The sequence below is a fragment of the Oryctolagus cuniculus genome, chromosome 17 (genome assembly GCF_051225735.1).
Source record: "Oryctolagus cuniculus isolate XC-2025 breed Fujian yellow rabbit chromosome 17, ASM5122573v1, whole genome shotgun sequence".
NCBI classification, from domain to species: Eukaryota; Metazoa; Chordata; class Mammalia; order Lagomorpha; family Leporidae; genus Oryctolagus; species Oryctolagus cuniculus.
The window spans coordinates 55,704,312-55,726,210 of record NC_142883.1 but is presented as its reverse complement, the minus strand read 5'-3'; the positions used below and the strand labels follow the sequence as shown (position 1 = coordinate 55,726,210).

General features: G+C 45.8%; 1 protein-coding gene across 4 annotated transcripts in view; it reads right to left on the bottom strand.

Moving 5' to 3' along the window:
- Positions 1-21,613, bottom strand: part of DNAH9 (dynein axonemal heavy chain 9) — a 371,124-nt gene extending 349,511 nt beyond the window's left edge. For 2 of the 4 annotated variants that reach the window (XM_070061398.2, XM_089317689.1), the window contains exons 1-5: positions 21,123-21,609; positions 11,235-11,431; positions 8,520-8,678; positions 7,356-7,486; positions 50-261 (exon numbers count right to left, since the gene is read on the bottom strand). In XM_070061398.2, the coding sequence (XP_069917499.2) occupies positions 50-261; positions 7,356-7,486; positions 8,520-8,678; positions 11,235-11,431; positions 21,123-21,539 (1,116 nt within the window). In that variant the 5' untranslated portion in view covers positions 21,540-21,609. Of the gene's footprint in view, positions 1-49; positions 262-7,355; positions 7,487-8,519; positions 8,679-11,234; positions 11,432-21,122 lie in introns of all 4 variants that reach the window. The other 2 variants (XR_016223981.1, XM_070061394.2) reach the window with 2 other exon arrangements.
- Positions 21,614-21,899: the final 286 nt, after the last annotated feature.

Below are 21,899 nucleotides of genomic sequence, written 5' to 3'. Positions count from 1 at the left end.
ACTCAGTGCCAAGAAGCCCAGAGGGAGAGGTGGGATAGGGGGCGCCCACCTGCTGGATGAGAAGGTTGCAAATCTCCTGGAGCAGCACTGTGAGCCTCCCTGGGGAGCGGTAGCCCTTGCATGTGGCCCAGATCAGACAGACCACGTGGAGCAGAGGCCGCAGCCGGGGCTTCACCTTGGGAAACTCCACACTCTCCAGGGCTTCCAAGTGGTGGTGGAGCGGCAGCAGGTGTGTGTGGATGTCCTGTGCCTCAGTTAGAGCTGGAAGAAATTGGAGACCATCACCTTTCTGGCTTGAGATGCTCACTCACCTGATGGAGCCCTAGTTCCTAGGAAGAGAAGGATCTGAGCATTTAGGATTACAAGCTCATCCTCAATGGAGAGAGCAGCATGTAGAGCAGACTGGCTCCAGAGAACTGCCCAGCTCTAATGTGGATGTATGGAAATCAGAAGAGCCCTGCGTAGTGAGGATTCTGCTCTGGGGATTTCTCCCTAGCCCGCCTGGCTCCCGTCTGATGAACAATGTGTAGTAGACAACCTGCTCTGTACATATGAATATCTGTTGATTACTTTGCTACTTTTATCTTTGAGACAATATAAAGTAAATGACAGAAAATGAGCTTTAGAATCAGACAGACCTTTCTTCAAATGCTGACCCTGACAGTTAACAATTGTGTGACCTTGGACACGGTGATCCTCTCTGAGCTCCAACAATAGAACTAGCAGTGACAAATATAAAGGGTCCCCCCGAAGGCTGAAGGTAGGACAAATGCAGTCTTGAACAACAATTAGCACAGTGCCTGGGCCAAAGCAAGTGTTTGGTAAGTGGTAGTGTCTCTGAGACTGTTAATAGAGAATGTCACTGAGATCTTGTAAGGGGGAAAACACAGAGCAGAGAGAAATAGCGCAGACTAATGATAGCCAATGTTCTGCTGGGTTTCAAAGCTAGGAAATTCTCCTATCATTGCCTTTGAACGCAGCCAAGAAAAGAGAGGGGTCTTTGATTTGTTGTCTTGGGATAAACGAGGAGCCAGTAGGCAATCCAGAGGCAATGGGTAGTAACATCTGCAGAGCAACTTAGGGGATGCACAAGCCCCTGGGCAAACTGATTCCTAAAGGCTGGTTCTTTCCTGGGCAGAGAGTCAGGTAGTGCTCCATGAGAGCAAATGGCAATATGGCTGGCTCTGGATTCATCCTAAAGGAAACCCACAAACACAGCAACCAGTAGACAGTTTTGATACTCCAGGGACTTTTTGATTCACTAGATATAAGAGGGTACTTAAAAAACTTTAGGGTAAATGGAATTAAAGGTAAGTTTGGTGCCCAAAGTTGTGTTTGTTTGTTTGTTTGTTTTTTGACAGGGAGAGTGGACAGTGAGAGAGAGAGAGAGAGACAGAAAGAAAGGTCTTCCTTTTCCATTGGTTCACCCCCCAGTAGCCGCTGCGGCTGGCGCACCGCGCTGATCCAAAGCCAGGAGCCAGGTGCTTCTCCTGGTCTTCCATGGGGTGCAGGGCCCAAGTACTTGGGCCATCCTCCACTGCACTCCCTGGCCACAGCAGAGAGCTGGCCTGGAAGAGGGGCAACCGGGACAGAATCCGGCGCCCCGACCGGGACTAGAACCCGGTGTGCTGGCGCCACAGGCGGAGGATTAGCCTAGTGAGCCGCGGTGCCAGCCGCCCAATAAGTTTTGAAATCCATGTATAGACAGGTCTTCAAAAAAGCTCATGGAAAATGCATATTATGAAGAAGCTATGCATAGATCTGAAATTTATTTTGCACCAAAATAAGCTTACCTTTTAATTCAACTGTCCCAGGAACTTGTTGAAATGCCCTCTTCTATCATCTAATATGGAACTCTGGGAGGTACTCCCACTTTACAAGTGAAGAAATGAAGATCCGAAAACCTGCCTAGGGGTCATCTGTGGACCAACCAGCCCTGCCCAGTTGAGCAAAAGGAGGACTGCTCTAGGTGTATTATATGAAACCGCTGTCTTGATGGGCATACACAGGAGCATCCCGATGCGTACATTTCTGCTTTATACTCCAAACGAATTGGTGGGAAGAAGCATGTGAACAGGATTGTTCAATGTCAAACATCATGGTAAATTGATTTGCATGGTGACAAGCTAAAATGGGGGAGCTGACCATGGTGATCAGAACCATAGTGTAGAGGGACAGATCTCAGAATCCAACAGACTTGTTAAAATGCTCATGTTCCAGAGGTTGGTGCTATGGTGCAGGGGGTAAAGCCACCACCTACAGTGCTGGCATTCCATATGGGTGCCGGTTCGAGTCCTGGCTGCTTCACTTCCTATCCAGCTCTCTGCTATGGCCTGGGAAAGCAGTAGAAGATGGAACAAGTCCTTGGGCCCCTGCAACCACATGGGAGGCCTGGAGGAAGCTCCTGGCTCCTGGCTTCAGATCGGCTCAGCTCTGGCTGTTTCAGTCATCTGGGGAGTGAACCAGCACATGGAAGACCTTTCTCTTTCTCTCTCTCTGCCTCTGCCTCTCTGTAACTCTGCCTTCAAATAAATAAATAAATCTTTAAAAAAAAGTCCATGCTCTAGCTTTCATATGTATCATAAGAGAAAAAAAAGCCAGCCTCATTACACCAGAGGAATTTCTCTTCATGGTACCCCATTTTAAAGCCGTTTAGAAAATTCTGGGTGAGTGTTGGGCATATTGGTTAAGAATCCAGCTGAGATGCTCATATTTCACATTAGAGTGGCTGGGCTTGAGTCCCGGCTCCGGCTCCAGATTCTGGCTCCCTGCTAATGCTGACCCTAAGAGGCAGTGGTAGTTAAGTTGTAGCTCAAGTAGTGGTAGCTCAAGTAATTAAGTTCCTGCCATGCACATGGAAGACCTTGGTTGATTCCTTGCTCCCTGCTTAGACCTGGCCCAACTTTGGCTGTTGTGGATGTCTGGGGGAATGAACCAGCAGATGAGAGATTTTTTTTTTGTTTGCCTCTCAAAAAAATAAAGAAATAATTTTTAAATAAAGCAAAATCTGTTTTAATCATAAAAAGAGGCACTCCTTTGATTTGGCCGGCACCGCGGCTCAATAGGCTAATCCTCTACCTGCGGCGCCGGCACACCACGTTCTAGTCCCGGTTGGGGTGCCGGATTCTGTCCTGGTTGCCCCTCTTCCAGGCCAGCTCTCTGCTGTGGCCAGGGAGTGCAGTGGAGGATGGCCCAGGTGCTTGGGCCCTGCACCCCATGGGAGACCAGGAAAAGCACCTGGATCCTGGCTCCTGCCATTGGATCAGCGCGGTGCAGTGGCCGCATCGGCCATTGGAGGGTGAACCAACGGCAAAGGAAGACCTTTCTCTCTGTCTCTCTCTCTCACTGTCCACTCTGCCTGTCAAAAATAAATAAATAAAATAAAAATAAATAAATTTTAAAAAGAGCACATTATTTGAGAGAACAGGGTTGGTCACTAAGTTCAGGGTGCAATCACCTTCGCCTAAAAGGCAAACAAGGACAGAGACAGACAGAGATAAGCTTACACCTTTATATAGATATACATACTACATATACATATATATATATTTGAGCACATTCATCGTGGCATATTAAAACTGATGAATAAATAACTACATAGTTCCAGGACCCTCTTAGGATACCCAAATCCCCAAATGCTCAACTCCCTTACATAAAAAGTGAGTGTAGTATCTGCGTATAACCTATGCAAATCTTCTAATATACCTTAAATCATCTCTGAATGACTTTACCTAACACAATCTATATATTATCTAAGATGTCATTACGCTGTTTCTTTTAAAGATGTATTATTTTTATTGCTGTGTTATTGTTTTTTAAAAAATATTTTTGAGGGCTGGTGCTGTGTTATAGCATGTGAAGCCACCACCTATGATGCTGGCATCCCATATGGGTACCTTTTTGAATCCCAGCTGCTCCACTTCTGATCCAGATCCCTGCTAAATGGCCTGGGAAAAGCAGTGGAGGAACACCCCAAGTGTTTGGGCCCCTGCCACTCATGTGGGAGACCTGGATGAAGCTCCTGGCTCCTGGCTTCAGACTGGCCCAATTCCAGCCATTGTGGCCATTTGGGGTGTGAACCAGCATCTGTTTCTCGCTTTCTCACTCTCTCTCTCTCTTTCTCTCTCTCTGCAATTTGGTCTTTAAAATAAATCTTTAAAAATATTTTTGATCCATGGTTGGGTTGAAATCTCAAAGTATCCAGGGATACAAGGTCTTACTACACAGGGGCCAGTGTTGTGATGTGGCATGTAAAGTCACAGCTTGAAGTGCTGGCATCCTATATGGGCACTGGTTTGTGTCCCCACTGCTCCACTGCAGATCCAGCTCCCTGCTAATGTGCCTGGGAAAAGCAGTGGAAGGTGGTCCAATTGTTTGGGCCTCTGCTACCCATGTGGGAGACCTGGAAGAAGCTCCTGGATCCCAGCTTAGGCTTGGCTTGGCTTGGCTTGACCCTAGCCGTTGTGGCCATCTGGGGAGTGAACTAACAAATGAAAGATCTCTCTTCCTCAGTATCTCCCTCTTGCTCTGCAACTCTGACTTCAAATAAATAAATACATCTTTAAAGAGAGGACTTACTACAACTATAAATAAGCAGCTGCATAGTGACGTCTGCTGGATTGCTTGTAAGCTCTTCAGGGACAAATACCTTTATTTGTAGCATTTGTCAATCTCTGTGGTGTAAATATGCCTAATAGTCCCCGTGTGACTCACCACAAGCTACTTATGTGACATCACTGAGGGTTGCTTGGGAGAACGTGGGCTGGAATAGAATGAGATACACATGAGGACCTCTTGTGAGGCTCTGCAAACCAGCACAAGTTGGCTCCCAGCACTACTGGATTTCTTCCTTCCCACATGTATCCACCTCCAAAGCTCCTTGGTTGGCAACCAGGTGGCTCCAGATCAACCTTCCCCCCAGGAGCCAGAGAAGGGAAATCCCAAATTAGCCTTTATTGTTCTCTTTCTCTCCCACCAGGGGACTGTTGCTTTCCAAGGATTTCCTTTGTCTAATCAATTCCCCTTCAGGCAACCTTGTTCCCACATATTTCCTTTAACTTCCTTTACTCCTCTCTGTTTTACAAGGCTGTGCCCTCCGACCTGGAAGTATTTCTACCCCTCTCCTTGTCTTCAGCCCATCAGTGAGTCAATGAACAATACTGGTCATGACTAATAAGGATAATTCACATAGTACCTCCATTTAGGAGAAAGAAAGCCATATGTTTTGAAATTAAATTGGAAATGAGAAACTCAGTCACCAGCCTTTAAGATCTTTTTAAGTCTTAGACGATGCTGCCAAAATGTCTGACCAAGTCTTCACCTAATACCTCTAATCAAATTTCCTTTCCTGCCTTCATTGGAATTAAGTCACACATTTAAATAATTTCTACTTTTATAGTAGTGCCTGTTCAGTACTACTATAATAGTATTTTTTCTAATTCCATAGCCAGTATACAATCTATCTACTGTGAAGGATTCTTTGAAGCTTGCCTGGGGAAATGCATGTTTTAAAACTATTGATTTATTTGAATGATTACAGTTTATTAATTTATTAAGGTGAAAAATATCCTTGGGGCACTCAATAACCAATTCATAATACATTTTTGCTACATGTTTTATCTTAGAGCTCCAAATTGCAGGCAATTGCATATTTGCTTTATGATATTTGCCACGTCTGGATATAACCTGTAGTGCTGCTGACTTAATATTTCCCTCTAAGTTGACTCCAAGTTAAACCTAAATAAAATTATACAAAATGAAAACTTTAAACCACTACTGTAAATGGAAGACATACATATCCCTTGCTAAAATCAGTCATGCTTCAACACACGTTACAAAATACCTGTCTGCATGTCTCCCACGGTCATCACCCATGCTAGCTGGTACACGTACCACTTTCTCAGACACCTGTCCTTCTGAAGTGAAGTCCAAATTGGAAACAAGAGCAGATTCCCCCGGGACACAGAATCTCTCGGTGAAGCAATACAGCGGAGCTCCATAAGACATCTTGGGCCAAGTCGGCTCTACCTGCTGACAGACTAGCCTCTGTGATGGGCTTGTAGCACCCAGAAGGACCTCAAAGACCAACTCCTGATGCCAAGTCTCTGTTATATACAGCTCATGTTGGAAATCCCGTCAGCAGAACTTTTAGTTCTTTAGTTGAGTGGTCTCCAAACCCCATGTCACAAAGAGGAGAAGGTGGGATGATGTCCAGTGGGCTCTGGAGACAGAATGCTGCCTCTTTGACAGAGCACATATATCCTGAGAAGTATATGCATTTATTTATTTACTATATTTATTTGCAAGGCAAAGAGAAAGAGACAGGGAAAGAGAGAGACAGGGGTAGGGAGAGATTCTTTCATCTACAGGTGCATCTCCAAATGCCTGCAACAGCTGGGGCTTGGCCAGGCTAAAACTAAGAGCCTGAAACTTTGGTGAAAGGAAACCAAGCACATGGGCCATTATCTGCTACCTTCCCAAGCAAATTAGTAGAAAACTGGATAGGAAATGGAGATGCCTTGATCCCAGGACTATGATATGGGATAAGAGTGTCCCAAATAGTGGCTTAACCTGCTGTATTACAATGTCCATCCCTCCTGATTGGTTTTCTGTTTTGGACTTACATAGGAGATTATACTAAAAAAAAGAATTAGGGGAAAGGAAAAAAATGTTTGAAAATCACTTCTTAGGTTAAGCTTAAATCATATAAAATTACAAAGAAATTTAAAAGCACATTTTGACCTTCAGTACTGAAGAGCAAAGAAGAGGTTTGATTGGAAAAATGGGGATGGGGAAGAGAACAAAGTGTGACAATGAAGGGAGAGGAAAAATTTACCTATTTCTAATCATAGACTTCACTGGCTTTTTGATTATGACATTGGCTGATCTTGTCTGGTGCTCAGATGGCCAGGAAATTGCAGCCCCATCCGACAATGGGAACCAAAAAAGCAGAAAAGAGCTAGAAACGGAACAGAGATTTCTCAACCAGTCAAGGGCAGAGGGACCTGAATTCCAGAGGAACGAGATAGCAGTGTGCATCCATATTGGGCAGTCAATAAGGTTCTTCCGCCAAGACAGGTATTACCTCCCATGGGCCCAGGCAAGGAGGCTGAAGTGTGCATCATGCCCATGGCACACACCAGAGCTCAGACAGGTTAGGGGAAGCTGCCGAGGTCACAAAGCAGTGGCATTGCAAGCAGAGCTCAGTTCTGTGTGGCTGCTCTCCCACTGGTCTATATTGTGCCAGGTTGGAAGGTTATAGGACTTGAAGAGGCAAAACTCAGAGAGAAGTGAATGTGTTACTAAATAAGAAATTCCAATCGAATGTCTTTGTGCAAACACTTGTTGGCCCTTACCTGCTGTGACGTCTCTGAACATGGCTTTGAAAGCTGGCAAGTAGCTGCTCTGAAACTTGTCCAGGAGCCCAGCCATGCCCCGCACCTTGATCGTTCTCAGCTGATTATAAATATACTCCAGATCCTCAGACCTGCAATACCACGGAGAAGGGCGAATCCTGCTGAATATCGAGAAATGCAGGTCATACAGTGACATCCCGCCCTCACATAGACAGGGGCTTTGCTGTGGGGGGCTTCTGCACAGGCTATGCTCTGCCCCAAGAGCTGAGACATCTGTTCCCAGAACACTGAGGGCAAATGCCTGAGTCAGGAACACAGGTTCAAAGGGGCAACTCCAGGAAACACTGCTGTGACCATCTGCTGGCTCAAAAGCTTGGCAGCTGGAGGTCATTAGCTCTTGCAGTAAGGTTGGAGCAGGAAGGTGAGAGAGGCATTTTTGGAGCAAGGCTGATAGAGAAGGGCCTCGCCCGTGGGTCAACAAATGGTCAGAAACCAGGCAAGAGAAGGAGATGCCCAGCATGCGGGACAGCGAGGGTGGGGTGCAGGCTGGGCTGGGGTCTTAGAGGTAGGCCCAGTCATGCGACACAGACATTCTCCATTATACATGAGGACAGGGGCATCTGTCTCTAACATCTGTGTCCTTTTTGAGTAACAAATAAGAGTAAGGAAATGGAAAGCAGGTAGGGGAGTACATAGAGCAGGAGCAGTGATAAGGTCTTTCTGAACACAACATCCTGCCACAGGTGAGCTGGGACCTAGGAGAGGACATTCTAAAGCCAACTTTGAGGAATTCCTCTCTTCCTTCAGATCCTTATACAAGGTATGTGCATCTAGCCCTGACTGTTCAAGGAGAAGGGGGTAAGCATTTAGAACAAAATGATTAAAGAGAGTCAATGAATTTTACATGTAGTGGAAAGAGACTTTAAAGAAATGCCCAAAGACAGATTGATGGTATCCCAAGAAAGGAAGCATGACTACTGAACCTTGGGGAAAGTATGCATCTCCCATCCATAGAAAACCTGTATCAATCCAGTGTCACTGAGCCACGTGCCCTGGAGATGAGGAGAAACACCTGAAGAAGCAGCTCAATGGTTAGATCCCCCAGGTCATCTCCCACTTTATTTTCCATGACAGCTTCTGCCCATGGTTTGAACACCTGCCTACCTGCTCTTCCAGAACTCCAACTCCACCTTAGGGGTGGGATTCTTCCCTTGCAGGAGTGGCTGAGAAGACTCTCTCTTGAGCACCCCCTGGACTTGGTGGCTCCATCTGATCACTGCAGACTCTATGGCATAGATGACTGACTTATCTATGGAATCCAAGCTGTGAACGACAAAACAAACTTCCTGAAACCTGTCAAAATAACCCTGTGTGTCCCAAAACAGAAACCCAAGTCTTTCAACAAAAAGATGGGGAATTCCATTGAGCCCAAGCCGTGTTTTGGATAACGGAAACTGTTGAGTAGTCAGTGAAATGTATAGACCCTGTCCCTGGGAACAATGCCTATCCGTGTGTAAATACAGCATTACCCATACAGATTCAGGGGTTGATTAATACTCTGAAGACTTGTGCGCGAGATGTGAGCACCATCATGCCTTCCTGTGAATGCCTAAATACCCTGGACAGGAAACATTCAGATGACCACCCAACTTTTGCTTGATTCCCAACAGGGACAGCCAGCTGCCTGCTTGACGATGCAGCACACTCCCAAGGTCTGCCCTCTCAGAGGTGAAGGTTTGTCTCTCTGCCTCTCTCTAGTTCCCTCATTTTGCTATCAGCTCTGCTTTCTGCAGCAAGAGGAGATAGATTACTTCCTCCTCCACAGGCAAACTGCCAGCCACCTGAAAGTGACAAGTGGAATTCCCAAGTTTTCCCCCAAATCTCATATACCTTTTATTTTTACATGACAATTTAAAGATGTTTGGAAAGGACTAAAAACCAAAGTCTATATTTTATCTGTCTTTTCAAAAGGCTTAGCTGAAAATTGGACATACCAAGAATGAAAGACAAGGGCCAGCATTGTGGCGTCGCGTGTTAAGACACTACTTGTAATGCTGGCATCGTATATCAGAGCGCTGATTCAAATCCTGGCTACTTTGCTTCCTATCAAACTCCCTGCTAATGTGCTTGGTAAGGAAGCAGATGATGGCCCAAGTGCTTGTGCCCCTACCATCCCTGTGGGAGACCCAAATGGAGATCCCGGATCCTGCCTTCAGCCTGGCCCTGGTCTGAGTGAATCCAAGGATGGAAGATCTTTCTGCCTCTCCTTCTGTCTCTATTGCCCTGCCTTTCAAATTAATTAAGTAATTAATTTTTAAAAAGAAAAGACAGTAACAAAGAAAGGGAGTGTATAGTTCACATTTTTATATCAGAAACCCACCTTCACCTGATTCAATTAAATTCATATTTGCTGAAAATGATATAGCACAAGTAATTATGGAAGTTATTAAAGGGAGAACATACTTACTTCCCCCAAAATGATGCAGCCTTTTGGGAAAATATAAAATTTGAACAAAGGGAGAGAAACCAGCAATTATTACATACACACACTGAATGTTATTATGGTAAAGTATGAAGGGACCAGGAAGAGAGTAGTTTTAATTTATTTATATTGAAAATTGGATATTTTTATTAAACCATAGTAAGTTTTCCAGTTAACTGGGAAATTGCTTCAAATTATTCCAGGAGCAAATTACTTCCAGTAGAAAAAATTCATTATAAAGTATATTTCCGGTGCCTGCATTTCTTATTCTTTAGAGCAATTCCTGAATCCTGAACAAACAATGATGACAGCAATACGAGGGGAAACTCCTAGAAATATGGCAGGCTGAGCTCATACGAGGAGGCCACCTGTGGCCATAAATATATTGAAATGCTGAGTAAAACATAATAAATATATTATGCACATACTTAGCCTGCTTTGAAAGGGGGAAACAACATCCCCAGAAGACAGAAACAAAGAAAATTTAAAGCTATAATGGCAAGTGGAGGCTGGGATTGGTTATAACTACAAAAAGGAGAGGAGGCTTTTTTTTTTTTTTTAATTATTTTACTTATTTTAAATGCAGAGTAACAGAGAGAGAGAGAGATGGAGAAAGAGATCCACCATCCACAGGCTCACTCCCCAAATGGCCACAATGGCTGGGTCTGGGCCAGGCCAAAGCTAAGAGCCTGAAACTCCATCTGGGTCTCCCACATTGGTGGCAGGGGCCCAAGTACTTGGGCTGTCTTCTACTGACTTCCAAGACTTATTAGCAGGGAGCTGGATTGGAAGCAGAGCATCCAGGACTTGAACCAGTGCTCTGATATAGGATGCTGGCATCTGAGATGGCTGCTTAATCTGTTTAATCTGCCACAACACTGGCCCCACGGCTGAGGTTTTAATGGCCACACTGGGACAGAAGGCATGGACTCTAGGCCCCAATAGTGTTCTTGTTTGAAAATGAAAATAAAAAGTCTCTGGAACCTAGAAGAAGTCTCCAACTGCTGGGGGAAGAGTGTCTAGAGCACTGGCCCTGTGATACTGTGTGATGGGTAAATGCTGGGCAGAGGCACACTGCCTCCCACACTGCAAGCTGCGTCTCTGCCAGCCACGGGCATTCTCCCGATCAGAGTGGTTGCCCTCAGCCCTGACATGGTTCCAAATGCTGGAAAGGCCACATTGCCATGATGGCCGTGAAAGACTCAGGCAGAGGGATGGAGGCCAGGGGAGGAACTGTGCAAACATACAGTCCGAGGATGTTGGAAAACAGCAGACACAGGCTGTGTGCAGACCAAGACATTTGGAGCCAGGAACAGAAAAGCTGTAAAGAAAACACTCGGATAAACCAGCACCTCCCGTATCTTAGAGGCCCATATGGCCCAGCTGGCAGTACTTACGCTGTCTCGTTTTCAAAATCCACGGACTCCATTTTTTCTGAGCCTACTGGAAGGGGCAGCAGTGTTTTCCCCTTCGCTTGCTCGAGGATCACCAGGAGATCGCACTGGAGGGTGTGGGCATGCCGGCTGACGTCTTGACACACCATGGGAGGCCAGTCTAGGCAGTTCTTCTCATTGGCCAGGATGGGTATGACAATCTGTGACAGAAGTGTACAGGAAAGAAAGGCTGCCATTCGGCTTCTGAGACTTGAGAGACTCGTGAAAAGGGCCCACGCAGCTATACTCAACCTTTGGCAGGTCACTGTGCAGTGACTAATACTAAAGAACCAATGTTATGTGCTGCCTTGACATCTGGTAAAATCAGCAGGGTCTCCGATAGCTTACTCACAAGTTTTCCTTCCCATTCTGTTCCCGTGGCTAAACTCTCCCAGCCAAGCAACCCTCCTTGTGGAGGAGAATGGGCACAGTTCCTTCTTGTCTCTGATAACTGGCTTCAGGGCCCTGCCAGCCTGTGGAATTATTATAAATGAATCAATCATGTCCTCCACGGGAACCAAGGGAAGTCACATTCTCTTGACACTATGAAGCAAGCCCCTGATTGTTCATTCTGTTCCCAGGTGCAGCCTCCCTGTGGGCCTGTATATCAAGGTGTCCTCCTCCTCTGGGCTGTAAGGAGGTATGACTAATAAGCTGTCATCAATGTCACCTATGTGTGGGGTGAGATGTGTTCAGCTATCCCCATTGCCCTTGGGAAGGGATTCCTCTCTCATCAACATGGAGAATAGATGATTTAAACAGTCAAAGGTAGCTAAGGATGACTATGTGAGAGGTAGTATGAGAGGGAGGGCACCTTAAAAAAAGAAAACCAAATCCAGGACCATGAATCCATCTTTAGAGTGAAGCTTAGCTGATTTGGGCAACCTTACAAAGTTCTTCTTTTGGTACCTATCGCCCAAATCCAGAGGTGCACATGTAACCAAATCTGAGCCAATGGGAGTCAGGACAAAGTCCCTCATCTGAATTTTTCTACCCTTTTTTCCTCTTTTGTGCTAGTCTGGGGCTTTTGGTGGCCATCTTGCTATTACATGAAGCCTTAGAAAGGGAAAGTTGCCAAATGGAGAAAGACCCAGTCCTGATATCTTTGATTTCCTAAATCAAGTTTATGAGTTTTTTGAGCTAAGCTTTCTGGTAGAAATTGAGCTTCTATTACCAGTAACTCTGAAAGTATCAATGCAACTCCTTAGGAGCCTCTACCTGTTAGAATTACACAACGAACGGAAGGAGAATACTCGAAAGACAAACAGGTGTTCAGGGAATGTGATGAGAAAGCCACCAAGTGAATAATGAGAAGGAAATATGGATCCATATGGCTGGTTAAGTTCTTTCTATGATCAATAAGTCCTGGTAGTTGTGAAATAAAATACCCAGAGGCATCCTGCTCAATTCCTGGCTTGGTCTTTCTGGAAACATTGATTCAGCTGAGAACTTACAACATGTGAACAGAACTGGAAAAGAAAAACAATGTCACAAACTAAGCTCTGTCACATTTATGTCTAGAAGGGAGCCTTGCAGAAGGCCTAACAGAGAGCAATGATAGTGTGGAATTTTCCTGGAATCTCAAAGGCGGGGACTTAATTTTATTTGATCTTCAAATACCCACAGTCTGGCATATAGAAAGATTCAATAAAAGTTTGTAGAATGATTGAATGCATGCTATCTGCAGAAAAAGTGGTGACTAAATTTGGGTTGGATTTTGGAGGGCTTTGAGTGACAGGAAATTAATGAATGCGAGCACTCCATGAAATGAAAAGCTACTCACTCATTCATTCAATGAATATTTATTGAGCATCTACTAAGTGTTAGCACTGTTCTAGATGCTAGGAGGATACATCCATGAACAAAACAGACAACAGTTCCTGATCTCATACAGTTTATACTCCAGGGAAGAGAGTCAATACACAATAAGTTCTATGAATATGATTAAGTGTGTGAGAGGGATCATGAGTTGTAATTGTAAATATTGAACTCCATGTCACTCCATGAACTCCCTCATCAAGAAGACACCATCTTAAAAAAAAAAAAAAAAAGACTGAAGAAAATACAGTATTTTGCAGTTCCCTGGGAGAAGGAAAAGCCAGTGCAAAGGCCCTTGGGTGAGAGCACACATGGTACGATCCAGGAGCAGTGTGGAGGCCAGTGAAGTTGGAACAGGCTACACAGGAAGAGGCAGGGATGAGTAAAATCACTCATAGTCTTACCTATAGGAATTTGGCTTTTACTGTCAGAAATGGACATAATTGAAAGCTTCAGAGCATGTAAGAACATCTCTTTTTTAAAAAGTAGTATCACTCTGGCTATTATGATAAGAATAGGCTGTACTGGTAAAAAATGGAAAATAAGATCAGTTAGCAAGTTATTGCTATAACATAGATGATAGCGGCTTAATAGGAGGGGTTGTGGTGGAGATGGAGATAAATGGTCTGATTTTATACAAATTTTGAAAATATAGCCAATGGGATGTGTTGATGAACTAGTTTTGGGGTTGAGAAAGAAAAGAGGGGTTAAGATGACCCCAGGACTTGGGGCTCGAGAAATTGGAAGAATGGAGCTGCCTTTAATCCTATGGGGAAGAATAAAGGTGGGGCAAGTTCTCAAGGAAAGATTGGCTTGTTGGGGGATATGCTAAAATGTGATATATGTATTGGACTTCAAGATGGAATCTATGAGTAGGCAATTGGAGATTTTGGTTGGGAATTCAGAGAAGGAAAGGCTGAAGATAACAGATTTGGGAGGTTTTGGATATAGATGTTTTGTAAAATTCTAAAATTGAATTAAGAGCTCTCAAGGGAAAGAGTATATGAAGAGAAAAAAAAAAAGGTGCCCACTGAAGGAGCCCTAGGGCTTTCCTGTGTTAATAAATTGGGAAGAAGGGGAAGTATCATCCATGAAAACAGACCAGGAATGGCCAAAATGTTAGGAGAATAGAAGTAGTGTTCTGGGAGCCAGGACGAGAGGGTGGTTATAAACAGACAAATGCTGCTACCTAACAGGTCATGCAGGATGAGCATTAATTAATGGCCATTTGATTTGGTCATGCGGCACTCACTGGAAACATTGACAAGTTCTTCCTTTTCTCTTTTGGGAAGTATTGGAGTAAAAGGTTGATCAGTGAATATAAGATCAAAGAGGAGAAGAATGGGACATTGTGTGAAGAAGTACACATTCCAGAACTTTTCTTATATGGAGGACCATAGAAGTGGGCTGACAGCTGATAAAGGAGAAATGAAAGTTTTGTTTGATGGGAATGAGCCACTGGAGAGGGAAAATCATAAGAATGGAGGAGAGGAAGAGATTATTCTATTCCTAAAGAATGACCAGAATTCCAAGCAACGGTGCCAACTCTAGTCTTAGGGTTAGCATCAGAGGATGGTACATACCATCTATATTTAGCAACAGAGGAATGGCAGAGCTCTGTGAGTGTGGGTATTGGCAGATAGAGTAAATATAAATGTTTGTGGAAATTTCATTCTACTATTTCCAATTTTTTTTCAAACCAGAAAAAAAGAGCATCACAAAGTGAGGTTGAGAGAGATTTTAGACATTTGAAGAAAGAAAAAACAAAGTTGTGAACCAGGGATGGAAAAGAATGAGAAAATAGTTGGAGTAGAAAAAAAATAGTATGTCTATTGAGAAGCTTGAAAGGCCTACTAGAAGTTCAAGGCCATGAGGGTAAAGTGGAGTCAGTCGGTTTTCCCCTAACCCCATTCAGCTTCCTGGTGTAGGTATGCCATTCCAGGGAGCTGGATTTCACCAGGACTGTGGTTTTGCCAAATGCACACAGCAAGCCAGAGGCCACTAAGTCAGGTGTTGACACAAGGGAACGATGACAATGACTAGAATGGCACTCAAGCAGGGACATTGGAATGGGGAAGTCCCAGCACGATCAAGAGGACTGCTGTAGTAAGAAACAACGAAATCCAGTCATTTGCAACAAAATGGAGGAATCTGGAACACATCATGCTGAGTGAAGTAAGCCAGTCCCAAAGGGACAAATACCATATGTTCTCCCTGATCGGTGACAACTGACTGAACACCAAAAAGGAAACCTCCTGAAGTGAAATGGACACTATGAGAAATGGTGACTTGATCAGCATAGCCCTGACTGCTAATGGACAACTTAATACATTATCCCTCATAGTATTTTTTTTTTGTCTGTTCTACTTAATATGACTGGTTTAATTCTGTAATTATCACACAGTTATTCTTAAGTGTTGAAAATTAACTGAAATGTGATCCCTGTTAAACATAAGAGTGGGAATAAGAGAGGGAAGAGATGTATAATTTGGGGCATGCTCGGGCTGACTTGCCCCAATTGGTAGAGTTGGAAACATACCAGGGGATTCCAATTCAATCCCATCAAGGTGGCATGTGCCAATGCCATCTCACTACTCCAAGTGATCAATTTCAGTTCACAATTGATCATAATGAAAGGACTAAGAGTCAAAGGGAGCACATAAACAAGTCTAGTATCTGCTAACACCAACCGATAGAATAAATAAAGGGGAGAGCGATCCAACATGGGAAGTGAGATACTCAGCAGACTCATAGAATGGCGGATGTCCTAAATAGCACTCTGGCCTCAGAATCAGCCCTAAAAGCACTCGGATCTGGCTGAAAAGCCCATGAGAGTATTTCAGGCATGGAAAGCCAAGACACTCTGGCAAAAAGATCTCTGTGAGTGAGATCCCAGTGGAAAGAACAGGTCTTCAAAGAGGGAGGTGCCTTTCTCTGAAGGGAGGAGAGAACCTCCACTTTGACTATGACCGTGTCTAAACAAGATAAGAGTCGGAGAACTCAAGGGGCTTCCATAGCCTTGGAAACTCATAACTGGTGCATAGGGAGATTACTGATGCCATAAACAGGAGTGTCAATTGGTAAAGTCAACAACAGGAGTCACTGTGCACTTACTCCTCATGTAGGATCTCTGTCCTTAACGTGCTGTACACTGAGGCTTAATGCTATAACGAGTACTCAAACAGTATATTTCACTTTGTGTTTCTATGGGAGTGCAAACGACTGAAATCTTTACTTAATGTACACTAAACTGATCTTCTGTAAAAAAAAAAAAAAAAATTATCAATTCCCAACTTGACTCTCACTGGGATTAAACATGACAATAGGTCTGCTCTGATTTCATCATCATTTAAAAAAAATCATCTATTATTTTTCACTTTATGTTTCTGTGTGGGAGCAAACTGTTGAAATCCTTACTTAAGGTATACTAAGCTGATCTTCTGTATATTAAGATAATTGAAAATGAATCTTGATGTGAATGGAAGGGGAGAGGGAGTGGGAAAGGGGAGGGTTGTGGGTGGGAGGGACGGTATGGGGGGGGAAGCCATTGTAACACATGAGTCGTACTTTAGAAATTTATATTCATTAAATAAAAGATAAAAAAAAAAGAAAAACGAAAAAAAAAAAAGAAAAAAAAAAGAAATCTGAAAAGGCCATGAGAAATTTCACACTCAAATTTGCATAAAATCTCCAAGAGATAAAAAAGAAAAACAAAAAAAAAAAAAAAAAGAGGACTGCTGTAGTCTGGGTATGAGAGGGGGTGAACTGAAAGACAAGAAGAATGGTCAGAGAAGGAGGTGCATGAAGTCAGAGCATGAGGGTCATTGGTAACACATTGCCACTGGCCACATGGACACCTTTTTCCATTTTGGGAATGGGTATGGGAAGGGGTGGTGGACATACAGGGGAGGCCAAGATCAATGGAGGATAAAGGTCCAGTAACCCAGAAGCCAAGTTATTGGAAGGATCAGTTATACTGAAATAGCTACATGTTAAGACAGGAGTAATTTTGAAGAGTCACGGTTAGCTGAGAGCCAAAATCATGGAGGAGGGGCATGCTATCAGTATAGGGCAGGGCAACATGTGTGGGTGATTTTGATGACAGGAGATTCAAACTGGAGGTTGTGGGGCTTGAGTCTAGAAGCAGCAGAGGAACAAGGCTCACCCTCAGGCTCAGAGGCAGAAGGGCTGATGGTGGTGGATACAGCTGAGTCTTGGGAAGAGTGAGGTGCTGAGAAGCAGTCAGGAAGCGGGAGGATTTTAGATGGGATGTGGGGTGACAATGATTCACATTCTTTATAGAACACCTACAATGTGACATGCTCTGTTCCAGGTGTCCTAACATATTATGTCTAAATTTCATAACAACCCCATGAGATCACTTAGCCCTGGCAGAGTGAGCTCATCTGCTCACATCCATCTGCTGGGTTTGACAGAACCAGGATCTGCACCTAGGACTGTCAGACTCCAAATCCCGTGCTCACTTTCCAAAGAGCACACATTCAAAAAAGCCTGCAAGCTTCATGACTGCAGAAAAAAAACCTGGCAGCAGTGACTCAGATGGTTTTGAAGAGGGAGGGGAACACGTTACTAAATTCTCTTAATTCTTTCTTTCAAACATTTCTTAGGTGTATTTCTGTTTTACCTTGTTCTTGTGTAATGAGACAAATCAATACAAAATTATAGCTTGTCAACACGCCCGCCCCCCCCCCCCCACCATGAAGATTTCTGTGGTGATGCTGAATATGGGGGTGGGAGGCAAAAGGATGCAGGCAGTCAGAGACTAAGCTGATCTACAAGGTACTGAGACAGGGGCAAGGGGGTGGACAGAAGGCTGTGGAGGGAAGGAAGGAGCTTAGCAGATAGCAAGGGAGCAGGGTTTAGAAGTGGTAGCGGGTCAGCGTCAGGGTGTGTGACAAAAGTAGATGGACAACAGAGGGTTGACTAGACTAAGGATTCCTGTTTCAGGCTTTGAGGAATGCAAGTAAAAGACTTGAGGTGTTTTTACAGCAAATCACTTTATTTAGACTTTTAAATAGATAATGCATTTACATGGTATAAATTTAGAAAGTACAAAAGCTTTTACAAAAGTCAGTCTTCTACCTACCCCCATCCCTCATTCACTTAGTTCCTCCTACTTATGGATTACTCTATGAAATTAGTCATTCCTTCCCCCCCCTCCATTTTGTAAGAGAAACAGTAAGATACCACATGTACAATTTTATATCTTTTTTAAAAAAAACATCCTAAATTGCAACATTATGCACAATAGCCAAGAGATGGAAAACACCTAAATTCCAAGATAAAGGCATAAATGTGGTAAAAAAAAATACAGCAGAATATTATTTAGCCTTAAAAAGGAAGGAACTCCTGTCACATGTGACAGCAGGGATGAACTCTGAGGACAGTATGCTAAGTGAAATAAGCCAATTGCAAAGAGACAATGACTGAATGATCCCCCTGGCATGAAGTCACCAGAGGAGTCCAAGTCATAGGCACAGAAATTAGAATGGTGGTTGGCCAGGGCCTGGTGGGAGGGGGAGGGAGGCATTACCTCATGGGTGTAGAGCTTCAGTCATGCTGGATGGGGGAGTTCTGAAAGCCCCTGCACAACAGTAGGCTTGTGGTACAATATTGTACTGAACACTTTGAAATTGCTGAAATGGCAGATTAATGCCCCCAAATGCCCTTCAGGGGTATTCCATACTAGTCATTCTTTTTATCAGTTGCACAGGGTTTCATTGTTGCGTAGATGGACCAAAACTCATTCACTCGGGCCGGCGCCGCGGCTCACTAGGCTAATCCTCTGCCTAGCGGCGCCGGCACACCAGGTTCTAGTCCCGGTCAGGGCGCCGGATTCTGTCCCGGTTGCCCCTCTTCCAGGCCAGCTCTCTGCTGTGGCCAGGGAGTGCAGTGGAGGATGGCCCAAGTACTTGGGCCCTGCACCCCATGGGAGACCAGGAAAAGCACCTGGCTCCTGGCTCCTGCCATGGGATCAGCGCGGTGCGCCGGCCGCGGCGGCCATTGGAGGGTGAACCAACGGCAAAGGAAGACCTTTCTCTCTGTCTCTCTCTCTCACTCTCCACTCTGCCTGTCAAAAAAAAAAAAAAAAAAAAAAAAAAAACTCATTCACTCAAGTCCCTTATTGATGAACACTCAGTTCGTCTCTCTTTCCATGTGAAAAGTCTGCATTTGAGGATTTGAATGACTTTTAAATTTCCTTAGCCATGACACAACTCTGAGATGGGTCCAGTGTTCCCAACATACGGTAAGTTGAGCTCTACCTCTGAACCTTTGTTTGATTTGCTCCCTGTAAGCTACCTTGCTCTCTACTTCTTCTATTCCTTCTCATTGTTCAGCAGCCAGTTCAACAGTTAAGGTTAAGCATGACTTTATTTTTAAAGATTTATTTTATTTATTTGCAAGTCAGAGTTAGAGAGACAAAAGGGGAGAAATATCTTCCATCCATTGGTTCATTCCTCAAATGGCTGTAATGGCAAGGACTGGGCCAGGCCAAAGCCAGGAGCTGGTCTCCCATGTGGGTACAGGGGCCCAAGCACTTGGGCCATCTCCACTGCTTTCCTAGGCTCATTAGCAGGGAGCTGGATTGGAAGTAGAGCAGCCAGGACTCAAACTGGTACCTATATGAGATGCCAGCATTTCATGTGGCGGCTTAACCCGTTAGGCCACAGTGCTGACTTCTAATTAAGCACAATTTTTGGACTAATCTCCTCTCAACTCGATGGCACTTTCTACTTTCATCATTAGAAGACAACTTCTTTAGGGATGGCGTTCAGGCAATGAACAGTAAGTACTAAGACCATTCTAGTTGTTAAAATATCGATATACTTCCTTATGTATTGCTAAGCCTAGTTTCCCTGGTCCTTTGGGAGTTCCTCTGTCCACATAACCCCTTCCCTGGAAATCCCCCACTCCCCACAGCCTCCTGATAAAGCAACTAAAGGGCTAATGTCTGATATACCAGGGAGCATCTAGAACTTGGCTTTAGCACTGGGGCTAACTTTTAAGTAAGCTCTATCCAAACCCCAGTCATAATAAATATTTTGAAAATATCATTCACTGCATATATGGCATATATTTTGGCTTCTTCAAGTAGGCAACGGATGGATGGGAATTCGTCTTCTATTTCTTTGGTGTTCCTGTGGCATCCATCACACGAAGTAGGATCATGCAGCCAGCACTCTGTAAGCACTTGTTTCACAACCTGCAGGACTCAGGGCCCTGGCCTCCAGAAGTGTGCATGCCCACCTTGCAGGGGAGTTTGCTGCCATTCCAGAAGGGTCTGTCTGGGTGGTCCAGGAATCCCTCCTGAGCACCTGCCTGAAATCCCCTGCACACTTGAGGCTTCTGCTACAATGCCACCGAGGCATTCATAATTCATATCCCCCTCTTCCTCCCTGAACTCCAGGCAGCCTCTTCCGAAAGGCTGTTGGGCATTTCCAGAGAGATGCTCAGCTTCTATCGCTGGTCAGGTCTGACCTTTGCAAATCAAAGCCAGGTCAGCAACTTTAACCTCTCTCCAGGACTAAGTTCAGGTTATAGCCGTCCACCTCTGCCCACGACCAGTCCATCAGAAATGTCCGCTTCCTGTCTTCCTCAGTCATTCCCAGGTCACAGACAAGGTCAAAGTAGTCAGGGCCAGGAACTCACCCGGGCTGAACAAGCCGTAGCCCTTTCCCCTTCTCACTCTGGCCTGGTCTCCATCCAGGCTGCCCTGGGTCCCATCTCACAGCTCACCCACCCGACCTGTGGCTCGCAAGTCTTCCTCTCCACCCAGCCCCACCCCTGTCCTGACTCCGCCCCCGTCCCGGCTCCGCCCCCAGCCCCGCCCCGTTTTCTCCCTGCCTCCAGGCGCTGGGCTGCTCCTCAGCATCCGCGCCTTGGCCTCGCCCCTTTTTCCGTGACCCCGCCCCCAGGCCCTCCCCGGCGGCGGCCGCATCCCGCCCCCCGACCCCGCCTCCTCCCCTCCCCCACCCCGGTTCCGCCGCCTCGGGGCCGCCTGCCCACCCTCACCTCAGAGAACAGCGCGGCCAGGTGCTCCAGCGGCGCCGCGGGCAGGTCCCCGCACAGCACTGCGCCGCGGAGGCTGCCGGGCCCTGGCGGCTCGCGCCTGGTGCGCAGGAAGAAAAGTCCCTTAGCGCGAGGCAGGCCGGACTCTGGTCCCGGGTCCAGCCCAGGTTGCAACGCCAGGCCCCCGGGCCCCGGCCGCACCACCAGCAGAGGCCGCGGCGCCTCAGCAGCATCGCGGCCCAGGAAGGCCTGGAGCAGCTGCTCCGCCTCGGCTGTTCCCGCGCAGCGCTCCCAGGCGCCGGCCGCCGGCCGCAGGCTCCGGACCACGTAGGCCCCCAGGAGTCGCAGCCGCGGGTCGGCGCCGGGTTCCTCAGCCCGGTCCTCGGCCGTCAGCGCGGCTGACTCCTCAGCGCTCGGCATCGCACGCGGACTCCGGCGGCAACGGTTTCCCTAGCGACGGGGACGCGACCGGGACGCCGCCTCCTCTCCCCTCCTATTGGGTACGTTTCTCTTGGCCCCGCCCCTCCCACACCAATACGGTGGGCGGGGCTCAGCGGGAAGGGGCGGGGTCGCGTCGCTGTTGCTTGGGAAACCGGCACAAGCTCCTGCTTGGTGTGCGGTCTGGTGGACTGACTGGAGATGCTCAGGACTGACTGTGGAGGGCAATGGTTTATTCTTGGGTTGCGTGGACAGCAGATCAAACAGATAAATGCTAAGAATCCCTTTAGCCAAGGTCAGATTAAGTTCTTTAGAGGTCTCCGGACACTGAAAACAGTATGG